This window comes from Arvicanthis niloticus, chromosome 4 (genome assembly GCF_011762505.2).
Source record: "Arvicanthis niloticus isolate mArvNil1 chromosome 4, mArvNil1.pat.X, whole genome shotgun sequence".
In the NCBI taxonomy this organism is placed as follows: Eukaryota; Metazoa; Chordata; class Mammalia; order Rodentia; family Muridae; genus Arvicanthis; species Arvicanthis niloticus.
Genome location: NC_047661.1, coordinates 21,149,807 through 21,163,928, shown reverse-complemented (window position 1 = coordinate 21,163,928; position 14,122 = coordinate 21,149,807). Strand labels below are relative to the sequence as shown.

The 14,122-nt window shown below is 43.6% G+C and overlaps 1 protein-coding gene across 1 annotated transcript in view; it reads left to right on the top strand.

The window, feature by feature from the left end:
• The window catches only part of Mccc1 (methylcrotonyl-CoA carboxylase subunit 1), a 46,109-nt gene extending 32,583 nt beyond the window's left edge, over positions 1-13,526 (top strand). The window contains exons 14-19 of the mRNA XM_034500442.2: positions 814-900; positions 4,713-4,762; positions 8,979-9,116; positions 9,731-9,838; positions 12,256-12,327; positions 13,145-13,526. Coding sequence (XP_034356333.1) covers positions 814-900; positions 4,713-4,762; positions 8,979-9,116; positions 9,731-9,838; positions 12,256-12,327; positions 13,145-13,273 — 584 coding nt within the window. The 3' untranslated portion in view covers positions 13,274-13,526. The remainder of the gene's footprint in view (positions 1-813; positions 901-4,712; positions 4,763-8,978; positions 9,117-9,730; positions 9,839-12,255; positions 12,328-13,144) is intronic.
• The last annotated feature ends 596 nt before the right edge of the window (positions 13,527-14,122 follow it).

Here is a 14,122-nt window from a genome sequence, read left to right as displayed (position 1 = left end):
AGAAAACAGTGACACTCTCAAACCCGCCCCACACTACTTACTCAGGATAATGCTGAATATTGGAGTAAACATAATTCTTAAAACTATTTTTTATTATTAGAATTATATTTTGGTTTATTTTATGTGTATGAGTGTTACCTGCATCTAGGTCTGTAATCTAGGTTTATATGCATGCAGTGCCCATGGCGGCCATAAGAGGGCATCATATATCCAGGACTGAACCTCCACCTATCTGGGAGTTGGAAGAACAGCTCTGGCTGTTAACCATTAAGCCATCTATCTCTTTAGCCCCCGATTATTATATGTTCCTGCTTCCTATAGGATTCTTTTGTTCGCATCTTTGAACTTTAGCTTTGTTCATGGTTATATCGGAAGCTTAAAGAATTTAACCGCGTCTTTAGGTTTATAAAGTATTACAGTTACATGCTTCACACTAGATGGCTTCGGATTAGTTGTCCCACAGCCGCTGGGTTGTATCCAGCAGAGTGTGCTCAGCAGTACATAGAGCCAGGCCAGTGACACAGGCACAGAGAAAAGGAGACCGCAAATGGTAGAGACTGAGTCCCCATGGGGACCTCTGTGCCACCAGACAACGAGGGCTGAGTCACAGATACTCATTCTTCCAGAGAAGCTGGAACTCCTTGAATAAAAACCTCTGAGATCCAAGTGAGAGTATCTCGCTTAAATTTAAAATAGAACACACATCTGAGCTGCCACCCAAGAACCCGTGGTTTACGTTCACTTTTGTAAAGCATACGTGTTTGGGGGGGCTTGATACTTGTAATTTGTTGTTGTATTTTAAATTTTTTCTAGATCAATTCTCTCCGTTTTCATTCAGCAGTGGGAGAAGACTGAATATCTCTTACACCAGGAACATGACTCTGAGAAGTGGTAAAAGTGGTGAGTGACACTTCATTACAGGAGAAATACAGAGTGTAGAGACACCGCACACTAAACCAAAACACAGTCAGCTCGGAGGTTTTAGGTGGCCGAGGTGGAGCTGATTGGCTCAGGGCCATGGTGTTAACAGTGTACATATTTTCCCTACTTCTGTGTGTTTATTCTGAAAATAAACCGTAAGACATACCTAGCAGACAGCTGAAATGAAATACGGCAAAGTGTCAGTGCGGTGACCAGGATGTGTGATTCTAGGGAAGGTCTTTCTTTGTACGTTATTATTTTCCTCTGCTCTAAGAGCATTGCTTTTGGATAAGAAAACAATGTTGCCAACTGTCGGAGACAGAGGGTCAGCCCACTATTTCCGGCAGGGCTTTGAGATCCAGGTGGAATGGGTCACTGAAGAGCTGTCATTTAGTGTATGTCCAGTCACCTGAGTGTTTATCTTCATAACAACTTCACGAGGGGAATGAGGCAGTCACTGCTCACGTGTAGATGTGGAAGCACAGAAAGCAGGGTGACTTGCTGAAGGCCAGGCAGCGCAGAGCATTATGGGTGCCCACGCCTCAGGCAGTGCAGAGCATTATGGGTGCCCACTTCTCAGGCAGCGCAGAGCATTATGGGTGCCCACTTCTCAAGCAGCGCAGAGCATTATAGACTCCCACTTCGTTTCGACTCCAGGCTTTTCTAATGCTTTTTGGTTAGAAAAGTTCGGTGATTTTGGTTTTGGTTTTAGTTTTTAACCGAGTACTAGTTTGAGAAGGCGCGATGTAAAGACTAATGTTTAAACTGAAGTTAGAAGGCACTGACACCTAAGCCAGAAGATGGTTAGTGAGTCATGACCAGGCAGGATACAGAGGATCAGAACTCCGTGGGAGCCAGTGACTGTCCCTTCTGCTCCAGGACAGTGTGCATGAGATGCCAGAGTAGGTCACGTATGCTGGATATGAGGATGTGAGGTGTCCCTGAGCCGTGGCAGCTCTCGTAAAAAGCAGGCCTACTAGCTAAAGCAGCTCCCTGCCAGCGTCAGCCACCCTTTCCTGAGCGGAGCAGGGCCTTCTTGACTCTAGAAATGACAGACGTCATTCCTGTGCAGTAAATGCATCCTTCACAAAGTGTAACTATTGTGTCACCTTTAGCCTAGATGGACATTACTAGAAATACACTGGATGGTCTCCAGGACGTTTGCAAATGTCCCTCCACTCCATAGTGTAAGTGGGTAACCCCTGAGTCTTGGGCTGGAGTGTTTACTCATATCGTCCTACAAAGCAATCTCCAAAGTCTGAGGATGTCTCGTTAGCCACCCCATGTTCTGAGTGCACACATCGGAGACAGGGAAGTTTGCAGTGTGCTCTCCAACGTAAATTGAACAGAAAAATCACATTTGCCACGGAAATTCAGATGAGCCAACCGTGCTATTTGACATGGGTCTTCATTAAACCACTGAGTGCTGTTTTGAATTGTACTGAATTTTTTTAGAATTCAAAATGTTTTAATTTAAAAATGAATGAGTGCGCAGTTGAAAAGCTATCCTGATTGCCGTTCACTATATAGACTTTGCTTTTTTAACACTGTTCCACAAGGATGTTCTGATTCTGAATGTAACTCCCTGGAAGTGTTCTAGGGAGGCCTGGCAAAGTCTGATAAGCAGTGACCTGGGGTGTGTCCCAGACACGAAGCCCAAGGCACTTATGAGTCTAATGTAGGACCAGTCTTCAGTCTTCTTAATGAGAATGACCACGTGTTTCAGTACTGTGTTTATAACTTGAATCTTTTATATATTATTTTGTTACTAGTGATCATTTTTTTAGAACTGTGAGTTGGCCCTCAATAGTAATACTAATAGCTCACATTTCTTCAAGGCTTTCAGACACAATAGTAAACATTTTTCAGAGACTCTCATTTGCATTTTTCAGAGCAAGCCAATAAAATTCACACTGTTATTAACGCCACCTTTATTTTCAACAACTAATTTTTCTTAACCAAGGACAAAGCTCAGATATTAGTACTTTTCCAAAGGTCATACAAAACTAATTGCAGCCTGGGTTTGACCCCATACTCCAAAGAGTGCATGCTTACATAACACTACACCCACTAAATTTCCATGCCTTATTAAATGTGTACCGGGCTGGGGAGACAGAAATATTTGGGGAGGGAATCACAGTTTCATGCTGTGAAATTACAGTCAGATCTCTGCTGTAATTCTCCTTGCACTAACATCACTTAACACTTTTATTCTTTTGTAATTGAAAAACATGATCTAAGTGAAGACATTTTCTCCTAAAAAAATTAATGTGTGTTTATACTACAGAGTGGAGAATTTTCACCTACTCAGTGTAAAACTTCTGAAAACAGTTGTGGTGATAGATGTTAGAAAGAGTAAACCAGTTTCTGTCCCCTCCGTGTGTGTGTGTGTGTGTGTGTGTGTGTGTTAATAGGCTTAATAGAATTCATTTGTGAATAGTTTCAGTTTTGTGGGGTTTTTTTAAAGAGGAAACTTTCTCATAAATTGGCATGAAGAGAGAATCATGATCGTTTTACAGGCAGAAGTCTAGAAATGTTCTAGAGTTCAAAAGACCTAGGCCAACACTTCCCCAGGACATGTCATGTAAATAAGCTATAAATAAGGTGTGGCCTCCCATGGTGGTATGAAGAGCATGGGGAAGGAGTAATCCCTCAGCAGAGAGGCCTGTGGGGATATCAGGTGGTCCATTTTCCCATTTGCTGTTAGCTGGGCCACACAGAGGGGGAAAGATAGGAAACTGTGCTGGGAGGCTGGGCCCTTGCTCCCAGAACAGTAACTGGAATACAGAACTGAAAGGGTTGAGATGAGAAGCAGGGAGGGCCCAGAAGATATCTTCAGAGCCAGTCGGCCTTGGTCACTCCAGTAGAACACCAGGAAGGGAAGGGAGAGACTCATAAGACAGGTTTTGGAAAGAAAGAACTTAGCGGCCAGTGCTGCCCACTGGACATCGTGTCAGGCAAAGGTAAAGGGCTCCAACCCGGATGGTGGGAGAGCAGTCATGCCAGCATGGAGCTTGTGAGGCAGGAGGGACAGCAGTGGCCTAACATGTTCATCGCAAGATGTCAGCAGCCTTCAGTTGGGCATAACTAGTCAGGCTTGTAGAGAAGATCAAGTTTAAAAGCACTCAAGTTGGAAGCATCCAGATGATGGCCAAGACCTCGGGAGTTCATCAAATGGCATTAACTTGCATAATTCCAGGCACGAAAATGTCTGCTGCTGGGGGCAGAACCCAGGGCCTTGTAGATAGTACAGGAGAATACCTGTACAAAACTTCTGATTTCCATCTTGGAGAATAGTCTTCACCCAACTCCATATTTGTGTACAGCATGAACCATCTCATATTCTTATGATCTGTTACTGTTTTAAAGCATTTCACATTTAATTACTTAGTTATTATGTTCCCACACCCATTTAATGGCTGGCCAATAGACTTAGACAAATAGACAAATAGACAAAGACTTAGCCAAGGTCACAGCAGTAACCAGGTGGTAGATTTGGTTCTCAAACTAGACCTTCTCTTTCTAGTTGATTGCTCTTTCTGCACTGTGTGCAGGTGAAAATGTGTGGAATATTAAACGTCCATTTTCAAAAGAGAAAGGTTTGCCAATGGGTCTGTGCTGAACCCAGTCGGAGACTTTGCTAACAAAAGCATTGTATCCCCAGGAGTTAAGATGTTGCCTTTTCTTTGAATAGCTGCCTAAGGTTAAAAGGGAGAATTATGTCATCTCCATTGCTACATAACGTTTTCTCTCTTTTTTTTTTTTTCTTGAATTTCTCTTGTTCCATAAAGATATAGTCATAGCTGTGACGTATAACCGCGATGGGTCTTATGACATGCAGGTAAGCCTTGTTGGTTCTGGACTGTTGCTCAGAGCCAAATCCTATCTCTCTCATCCTGAGTAGGGTCAGTTCTCCTCAACTTTCCTGTAAGCCTTTGACTGTTGTGACTGTCATGAGAATGCCATGTGCTTTTATTTCAGAGCAGTTTGAGGGAATCACCCCTGCATTGTTTCTCAGTTTGCAGTGATTCCCTTAACCATAAAAACTCAGCAAAAAGAAGAGCCTTGAATTAAATGGGTAATAAGCCCCTCAGGTATGTGCACGCATTCACCAAAACAGCAGCCCCTGGATTTTCAGGCTTCGGAACCCTATACACACTTGAAAGTTATTGGGAAGTCAGGTGTGCAAAGAGCTATCAGAAAATCTAAGAACATTAGGCAAGCAGCTTAGTGTGGCACAAATACATTCACATTGTGTAAACATCACCGCTGCCCATCAATGGAGCTGTTCAAAACTACAAACAAAACCTTGCCTTTCTTCCTCTCTTCCTGAGAGTTTATCTCATAAATTCGATGTACTGGGGGGCACACTCCGTCTCCCATCGTCCTTACCCCTCCCCTGTCCTCCAACCTTCATGACTTTATTTGAACCCACTGGGTTAGTTAGGGCTGCACAGGTAAGGAGCTGTTTGCTGGCCATAGGCAACTCCTGACTAGTTACACCACTTAAGAAGGCGACACCCTTCCCTGGGCTTGTGCAGGTATGCATAGTTACTGTGCCCCTGATTACAAACACCTGTGTCTGGGCAATCACCGTGTTTACAACACACCTCCTCCTCTGTTATCTTCTATTCTTTCCACCTCCTCTTCCACGATGCTGGGCTTGGGAGAGGATGAGATAGGTAGCCATCTGTGGGCCCACACTCACACACACCACTCTTCTCCTCAGCACACTGACCACTTGTACATCTCTGCATCAGCCATCAGCCATTGCGAAAAGGAAGCCTCTCTACCCACGGCTGACAGTAGCACTGATGTACTGGCAGAAACACGAATATTTAGAAGGTGGTTCCTGTGACATGAGGTGTTTTCTTCATCTTTTGAAACTAAAACTCTATCTTGTAAGCAGCTACAGCAGTAATTCTCAATTTGGGGACCCTGACCCCTTTCACAGGGGATACCTAAGACCATCAGAAAACGTAGATATGTACGTTACCATTCGTGACAGTAGCAAAGTTACAGTTAAGAAGTAGCAATGAAAATGATTTTATAGCTGGGGTCCCCACATCATGAGGGACAGTATTACAGGGTCGCAGCATTAGGAAGGTTGAGAACCATTGAGCTACAGTCTCTTCCCCTCTGTTCCCAAGAGCCACTGTTGGGCTTCCTTCCTCTGTGAGTTTGATGTTGTAGGTGCCTGATAGATGTGGGATAATTTAATATTTGCCCGTTTGTGACTGGCACATTTCACTGTAGTATCATGTCTTCAAGGACCAAAACTTCCTTTTGGAGGTGGATAATTTTCATGCACTGCCTTCTTATTTATTCATGTGTGGCTGCAGAAGGGTTCTTTCTGATTTTTGGTTGTTGTAAAAAAATGCTGCTAGCCATGGGTGTTCACAGATAGTTCTTCAACGCTGTTTTAAATTTTAGTGTGTATCTAAAAGTAGAATTGCTACATCATGCAGTAATTCTGTTTTTCAGTTTTGAGGAACTACGGTAGTTTCCTGTAGTAACGGCAACGTTCTACATTCCCACAAGCAGTGCCCAGGACTGTGTCTACATCCTGGCCGTAGCACTTGGGATGTCCTCCGTTTCTCATTGTTGAATAACAACCATCTTAATAGGTGTGAAGTGGCAGGGTGTTGATGCTTTGATTTGTAAATGACTGAAGGATAATGGCTTTTTCCCTTTTCTTTCAGGGGTGTGTATGTGTGTATGTGTGTGTGTGTGTGTGTGTTTGTGTGTGTGCATGTGTGTGTGCATGTGTGTGTGTGTGTGTGCTTACTGCCATTAGTATGTCTTCTTGGGAAAATTTCTCTCTGTTACCTTTGCCTGTCTATATTTTAATCCAATTATTTTGTTGCTGTTGAGTTATGGGAAGACTAGAAAACCATCTAAGATCACACACATACCCATTTACGCTAGTCATCATAAAGTGTACGTTCTCAAAGGTCCAGAGCTTCTAGCGAATTCTACTCCATACTCATGAGGGGGGAAAATATTTTAAAAGCCAGATAGCATATTGGTCCTAATGTGAAGATAGTTTGATTTTACAGGCTCTCTGAATGACTGTTAGAAATCCCAAGGAGACTAAGTCATTGCGTAAGAAGCTGCAGGGTAAAGCGTACGCTAGCCCTTAATTAAAAGAAGTCTATTGCAAGCTGAGATGCTGAGAAGGTTCTTCTTCTTGTCTGTTTTTGTGTGTGGGCTCACAGAGCCCGTGTAGAAGTCAGAGGACAATTCACAGGAGTCTGTTTTCCATTTACACTGTAGGCTCCTGGGGCTCAAACATGAAGCTCATGTCATCAGGCTTGGTAGTAGGCACCATCCACTGGGCCATCTTGCCTGGCTCTTTTTAAAGGGTGTTAAAATGTAAGAATTCAGTTATAAGTTCAGTAAATCTATTATATCACTTTTAATATGAATTGAAAGATTTCAAATTCTACAGAATGGATTTATCAGTGATGTCCAGCTCCTGGAGATACAGTGCTTTTCTCTGTGTAAGCGTCACAGAGCCATGGGAAGTCTCCTCACTTTAGACATGCACACTGTGCCTCATATTGATGCCTCTCGTGTGGGTCCTCTTTCTTATTCTGTGATGACTAATAAATTTATCCTGTGTGGGTCATAGGAATGAATGTGTTGTCGCGAACTTTTAGACAACTTTTATACCCTAAGACTTCACAGATTCAGACAGCTGTTTTAGTAGCTTAGAAGGTAGAGTAAATGTCATGTTTAACTTAGGAGAGATGAGAACCAGTGCACAAACTGCCATGTAACCTGTCTCACTCGGCCCTAGCAGCAGATTCACAAAGAACAGACACAGACGTCTAGATAAATATGTTGGGAATTGGAAAGGAAAACATAGATTTAAATGGGTTTTCTGTGTGCAAGGGAAATTTTCTCTTACATGTACATTCGAGAAAACATTCTTCAAGACAGAAAACTTGTATCCGTTTGCCACTTCCAAGCCAGGTGACCCGGCCCACACTGCCCCATGTGGAGGGTCAGGTAACCCGGCCGGTGTGGGTCAGTCAACAGGGTCTGCAAGAGAGAGAGTGGGGATGGAGACAAGACAGAGTCTGAGCAAGTCCCCTTTATTAAATGGAAATCCTGGGTATATATAAGCACAAGCAGGGGCAGTTTGCAGCTGGGGGCACTAAACAACAAAAGAAGATATGTGAGAAAAACAAGATGTTTATCAGAGTGTGCTCAGCTGTTGTGGGCTGTTGAAAAACAAGTCTCTTGTCAGGGTATATGGCCCAAGATGGCTGCAAAGCTGATAGCTGCTTTCTGCAAGGACTTGGCTCCCAACAACCTCCCTTGAGACAACGTAAGTTGTCATCTGGCACAGCCTCTGAGAACAAGACAACTGTGATCGGTCTGCAGCCCCTCTGTCTTTTCTGATCATAGCCACAGCCCAGGGGTCAGGTCTGTGTGTTGGTGAGGTAGAAGAAATGCCCCCTAACTGTGTGTGGGCCCTAGCACTATCTCGGTCCGTTGCTGACCTTGGCACAGGAAGGTTGCACTTAAGAACTTGGAAATGAGTACCAGCGTGTAATACAGCCAGGAGAACTGAAGAATTTTGTTTGTTGCCCATCCATTTGTATTTTGAGTTATGTGAATATAAGGGTGGATATGTGCAGCTGAGGGAAGTGGTCTGGAGAGGACAGCAGAGGACATCAGACCCACTGGAGCTGGAGTTAAAGGCAGTTGTGAGCTGCCTGATGTGGTTGCAGGACCCAAACTCAGGCCCTGCAGGAGCAGCACATGCCATTGCTGCTGAGCCATCTCAGAAAAGAAAGCTGTCCTTTCCGTTCTCAAATGAACTTTCACCTGTGGTATTATACTGACATGGATAACTTATATCTAGTTATTTTTTTTCTTTTAATTACCTTACTGATATTTGCATCTAAGTTGTTCTAGTTAGGAATCTTGGAGGGGGATTCTATTTGGTTCATTCAAAAATATGCTTTTGAAACTGCTAGTGATGAAGATGTTCTGATTGTATTAACTCTGCATGGTCATTATTTTAAAGACGCTTTCCCCCCCAGATTGAAAATAAGTCCTTCCGAGTCCTGGGTGATCTTTCCAGTGAGGATGGCTGCACCTACCTGAAGTCTTCTATTAATGGAGTAGCCAGTAAATCCAAGTTCATCCTCCTGGACAACACTATCTACCTGTTTTCTATGGTGATGTCTCCCACTCTTGTTTTGTTTTGATGAGGTCTCAGTCTATAGCCCAAGCTGGGCTAGAACTCATGGCAGTCCTCCTGCCTTAGTTTTCCAACTGCTAGGGAAGAGTGCTAGGCTAGGAGATGGGGCATAGAAGGACAAGTAGCTCTAGAAGGTAAAGTCCCAGATTAAACCCTGGCCCTGCCACTCCGCAGGGGTATGATCTTGTACAGTTAACCTTTCTGAGATTTGGCTCTGCCATCTATAACCTTGACTAGGAAACATGCCTACCTTAGAGAGTTGTGACAATTAATGGCCATAGTGTCTATATAAGTATAAAGTTCTCACTGGACACTGTACTGTTCATAGTAAAGATGTGACCAAAACCACTTCCAGAAAGGGACTGTGACGTCACCTATGGTCCTGTCCTTTAATTCCTAATCCCTGGTCAGACATTTAAACCATGACCTCTGTGTCATGGGAGAGGAGACCAAGCAAGATCACTAAGGTTTATTAGCACCTCGTGTTGATGACAGCTAACAGTTACTAATAGCTTGAAAACTATCTGTCCCATCTGGTAGACGAGTGGGAAAGAGGTGATATCATGATCCTATGTTCACTGTTGTGTATAGGAAGGCAGTATTGAAGTTGGCATTCCAGTACCCAAGTACTTGTCTCCTGTGAGTGCAGAAGGAACTCAGGGAGGCACCATCGCACCCATGACTGGAACCATTGAAAAGGTAATCAAGGGACACCTGTCAAATGATGCCAGCAGTGGCTGGCAGTGGTGTCGTTCTGAAGTTTGCTGTGTCCTTTCCTTGTAATCCTTTCCCTCCTAAACTAAGATCATTGGGAAGCACTCGCTTCAGGAAAATAAGATTATAACATAATATAGTGGTTCATTTGTCAATGTAAATAACTATTTGCCTGGTTTTTTTTTTTTTTCCATAAAAATTACTGGGTTTGAGGGGGGAGTGGTAGGGCATTGCAAGCATCTGAATTCAACCCAGAGCTTCATACATGTTGAAAACTCTACACCTAAACTCCACCCCAAAACTACTGGGGGAGGTTGTTTATTTGTTTCTTCTATCTCAATTTTACTTTATATATGTGAATGTTGTACCTGCATGTGTGTCTACATGCCACATGTGTACAGTGCCCACAGGGGCCAGAAGAGGGTGGGCAGGCATTGGAGCCCCTGGAACCGGAATTAGAGACTGTTATAAACTTCCGTGTAGATCTGGGGAACCAAACTGGGTCCTTTGGAAAAGCAGCCAGTAGTCTTAACCACGGAGCCATCTCTGTAGCCCTGAGACTGCTATCTTGAAGCAAAGAATTTACATCACAATTCAATGTTTCTTGCTTGATGCCTTGTGCCTGTAATCTCAGCAACTTGGCACACTGAAACAGGAGGGTCACCCTGGGGAAAAAAAAAACCCCAAAACCAAAAGTACAACTAATGCTGATCCAGGGGGCAGCTCAGTGGCAGAGCAGCAGGTGCTTAGCCTGCTCAGGACTTAGATTCAGTCCCTGTGCCAAAGTAAAGAGGAGAGGGGAGGTGTGAATTAAAGGTGCCATGTTTCCTAGGCTGGTCTTGAGTTCCTGGGCCAAAAGTATCCTCCTTCTTCAGCCTCTCAGGGCAAGGTACCACACCCAGCTCAGATTGCATATGCTTTAAAATAAATTTTGGAAGACTGGTATTGGGAAGACCCATGTGGCTCAGGGTGGGGTGCAGGTTGGAGAGGAAGTTGTTTGTATTTGTGGTTTTGAAACAGGGTTTCACTCTATAGCCCAGACTGACCTCAGACTTAGAGCACTTGCCTTGCCCAAGTGCTGAAATTACAAGCACACACCTCCACACCCAGAAAGCCACGTGACTGAATCAGGTGATATTCATTACGCTGTTCATCCGTTTGGGCTCTAGCACAGGATTTCATACGCATCCGACTTGAAACTATATACCTTTAGCCTTCCTGATTCTGGAAGTTGAGAAAAATCTCAGAGCAAGGCACCAGCGGATTATATGGCTGGTGAGAAGTCTTTGTGGTATCACACCAGACAGACCGTCTTATTCCACAGGACCTCTCTTGGGCTTTCTCTGTGATGGTACAGTTTCCTGCCTGGTGACCTAATCACCTTCGAGAAACCCTAGCTCCAAACCATCACCTTGGGTTTAATATTTCAACATGAATTACAGCAGAATGCAGACATTCAGACCAAAACGCAAGATGATGTAACTTCTGAGGGGACAGAGATCTGGTCTCCCCAGCACAGTAGTCGTAACAATTCCATCATGGCTAGAGATGTGGTTCTGTGATAGACAACCTGCCTCATGTAGGGTGAAGTCCTCTGTTCATTTGCCAGTACTGCAAAGACAGACAGACAGACCAACTGATAGAAATAATAATAAATTCAGTTCAATTCAGCTGTATATTACTGAAACCCACACAAAAAAAATAGGAAAATAATCACAATCTCCCACGTTCTCCACTGTGTGAGCTGACAGACTTAGATCTGCTTTGATCAATCTCAGTTCACACCAGGCTCATACAGTGAGGAATGCCAGCTGAGAACATTCATCTTACCTCTAAAGTTGCACACACATTGGCTCTGGAGGCTGTACCAAAGGACCATCACCAAGGTTCAGGTGATCTTTGGAGCATCCAAAGATGCTTGTTGCCTGTGACTGCCTGATCTACCTCTCCTGGCAATGTCTTTATAGACTGTTTAGTAACTGTATTAATTAAAAAGACATTTGGCCTCCTAAACTAGAAAGCTAGTCAGGACCTTTATCCTCCACCCTGTATTAGATATTTCCAGGTATCTGTCCTTCTGTGTGTCGTTTCCATGTATCAGACATGCATGGCTGTCCTTATTCTACATTCATGGGAAAAAAAAAAAAAAACAGTACCAAGTTATGTAAAAACCTCTTCATCTGAATCCAGTGCAGCTAGATCATAACCTAAGAGACACAGCATGTACACACTCACCAGTGCCAGCTATGCTGGATGGGACAGCAGTCTCCAGTTTACCTGGTGCTTCTATCTGTCTTTGGCAAATAACAGACATGTAGGCATGTGCTTCTGTTCTGTTTATTCATGTACCCACTCTGGAGACTAAGAAGGGCCTGTGTTTCAATGCATCTCTCAATCTCTAGGTGTTTGTGAAAGCTGGAGACAGAGTAAAAGCTGGAGACTCTCTGATGGTTATGATTGCCATGAAGATGGAGGTATGTACAGTCAAAGATCAGCTGCCAAGAACCTTGGGGACAGCCGGGCCTAGTTGTTTGCATGACTTGATGGGTTAAGAACACTTTAAATACTATAAGGGTCATGAGGTGAATGAGTATTTATTGAAAGAAGCTAAATCAACCATCCTTCTGGTAACACAATTTCATTTTGTGAAGCCATAGCTGTCATTCTGAACTTAATGAAATTATCAGCAGCAGTGTCCCAGCTGACTCTCTGTCATTATTTCCTAAAGCTGAGTTAAGGATGGAAGGCAAGCAGTAGATTGTAGGCCAGTGGCTCCATCCCTGCGCAAATACTACACTTACTTTTGCAAGCTTTGTAGCCCTGTTTCCAGAGACAAGTTGAAGTTGAACCTCCCCCAGTAAGGCCCAGGGATCAGCACTGTACTGTCATTCTGAGATTGATCCCAGGGTCTTACACTGAGCTACACCTGAGTCCTAGTACTTCATGTAAGCTTCCCACATGAGAGTCTGATGTCAAACCAGGTTGAGACCTCTAGGTAGACAGGAGCTTCCCAGCCATGTCCTTGAGTGTGTTACTGCTCAGTATTGACCCTTCTCAATAAAAGTAAATAGAACACTGTAAAATAAATAATAAAAATAAATATAATAAGTAAATAAATAAACCCTGTAAGAGTGTTTCCACTTTCTTGCTGGATGGAGATGTGTATGAACAAACAGGCACTACAAAGCATTGAGGGCGCTGGCTGTATTTTCATGTCTGTCTGCCTCTTCTGGCTTGGTGTGTGCCTGGTACTCACTGGCGTGACTACTATTGTTATCTCTGTCCCTGCAGCATACCATAAAAGCTCCAAAGGATGGCAGGATAAAAAAGGTGTTCTTCAGCGAAGGAGCCCAAGCCAACAGACATGCACCGTTAGTGGAATTTGAGGAAGAGGAGTCTGACAAACTCGAATCACAGTGAACTGTGTCTGTAAAGAAAGCCGATTGCACAGCACCTTACCTGTCTGCAAACAACAAGTGCCTCTTCAGTCTCTAGATCTCGGAGAGAGGAGCTTTATTAAATCAATGATGGTGTGATTATATCTAAACCCTTTCATACTTATAAATTATCTCAAAAGATTTCATAGAAATAAAACCACCCTTTCATACTTATAAATTATCTCAAAAGATTTCATAGAAATAAAACCGAGTTGTATTTTTTTTTAATTTGGAAACTAATGTTTTCTTTAAATCATATATGTTGTACTCTTTTAGAAATAAGGTAGGGGGCAGCTTGATCAAAACAGAAGAGGAAAAGTCATGTAGATGAATGGCTTTCCAGTTACTCCTGCCTGATGACAATACAGTTTACATGCTTCAGAGGTATGTGCCAGAGAGCTAAACTCAGCCAACAGTCACATAATCAAGTAGGACATGAGTGGTATTTGTCTCTTGTCCTTAAGTTTGGAAAGTGACTCTCTAGATACTTCTGCCTTTGTTGTGCTTTTAGGGAGCCCAGGAAGCCCTGGGTGGTGTTGAGTCTGCGTGTGCTATTGACACGGTCATAGCCGTATCAAGGACCTCACTTCACCTTATCCCCCACCCACAATGGCCAAGGGTCTCCTTCCCCTCTTCCCTTTGCCAGGATCCCCTTGATAGGGGGTGGGGACAGTGAGGCTCAGAGAAATTTAGGGAAAGCCTTCCTCTGTTTCATGTGCAGATATTGATACTGTGTGGGGGAAAAAAATGTCCATCTCCTGTTCCCTGGGATGTTTACAGTCTGATCTCCAGCAGAGACTGCTCCTACCAAAAGTTAGCTGCACCTGTGGCC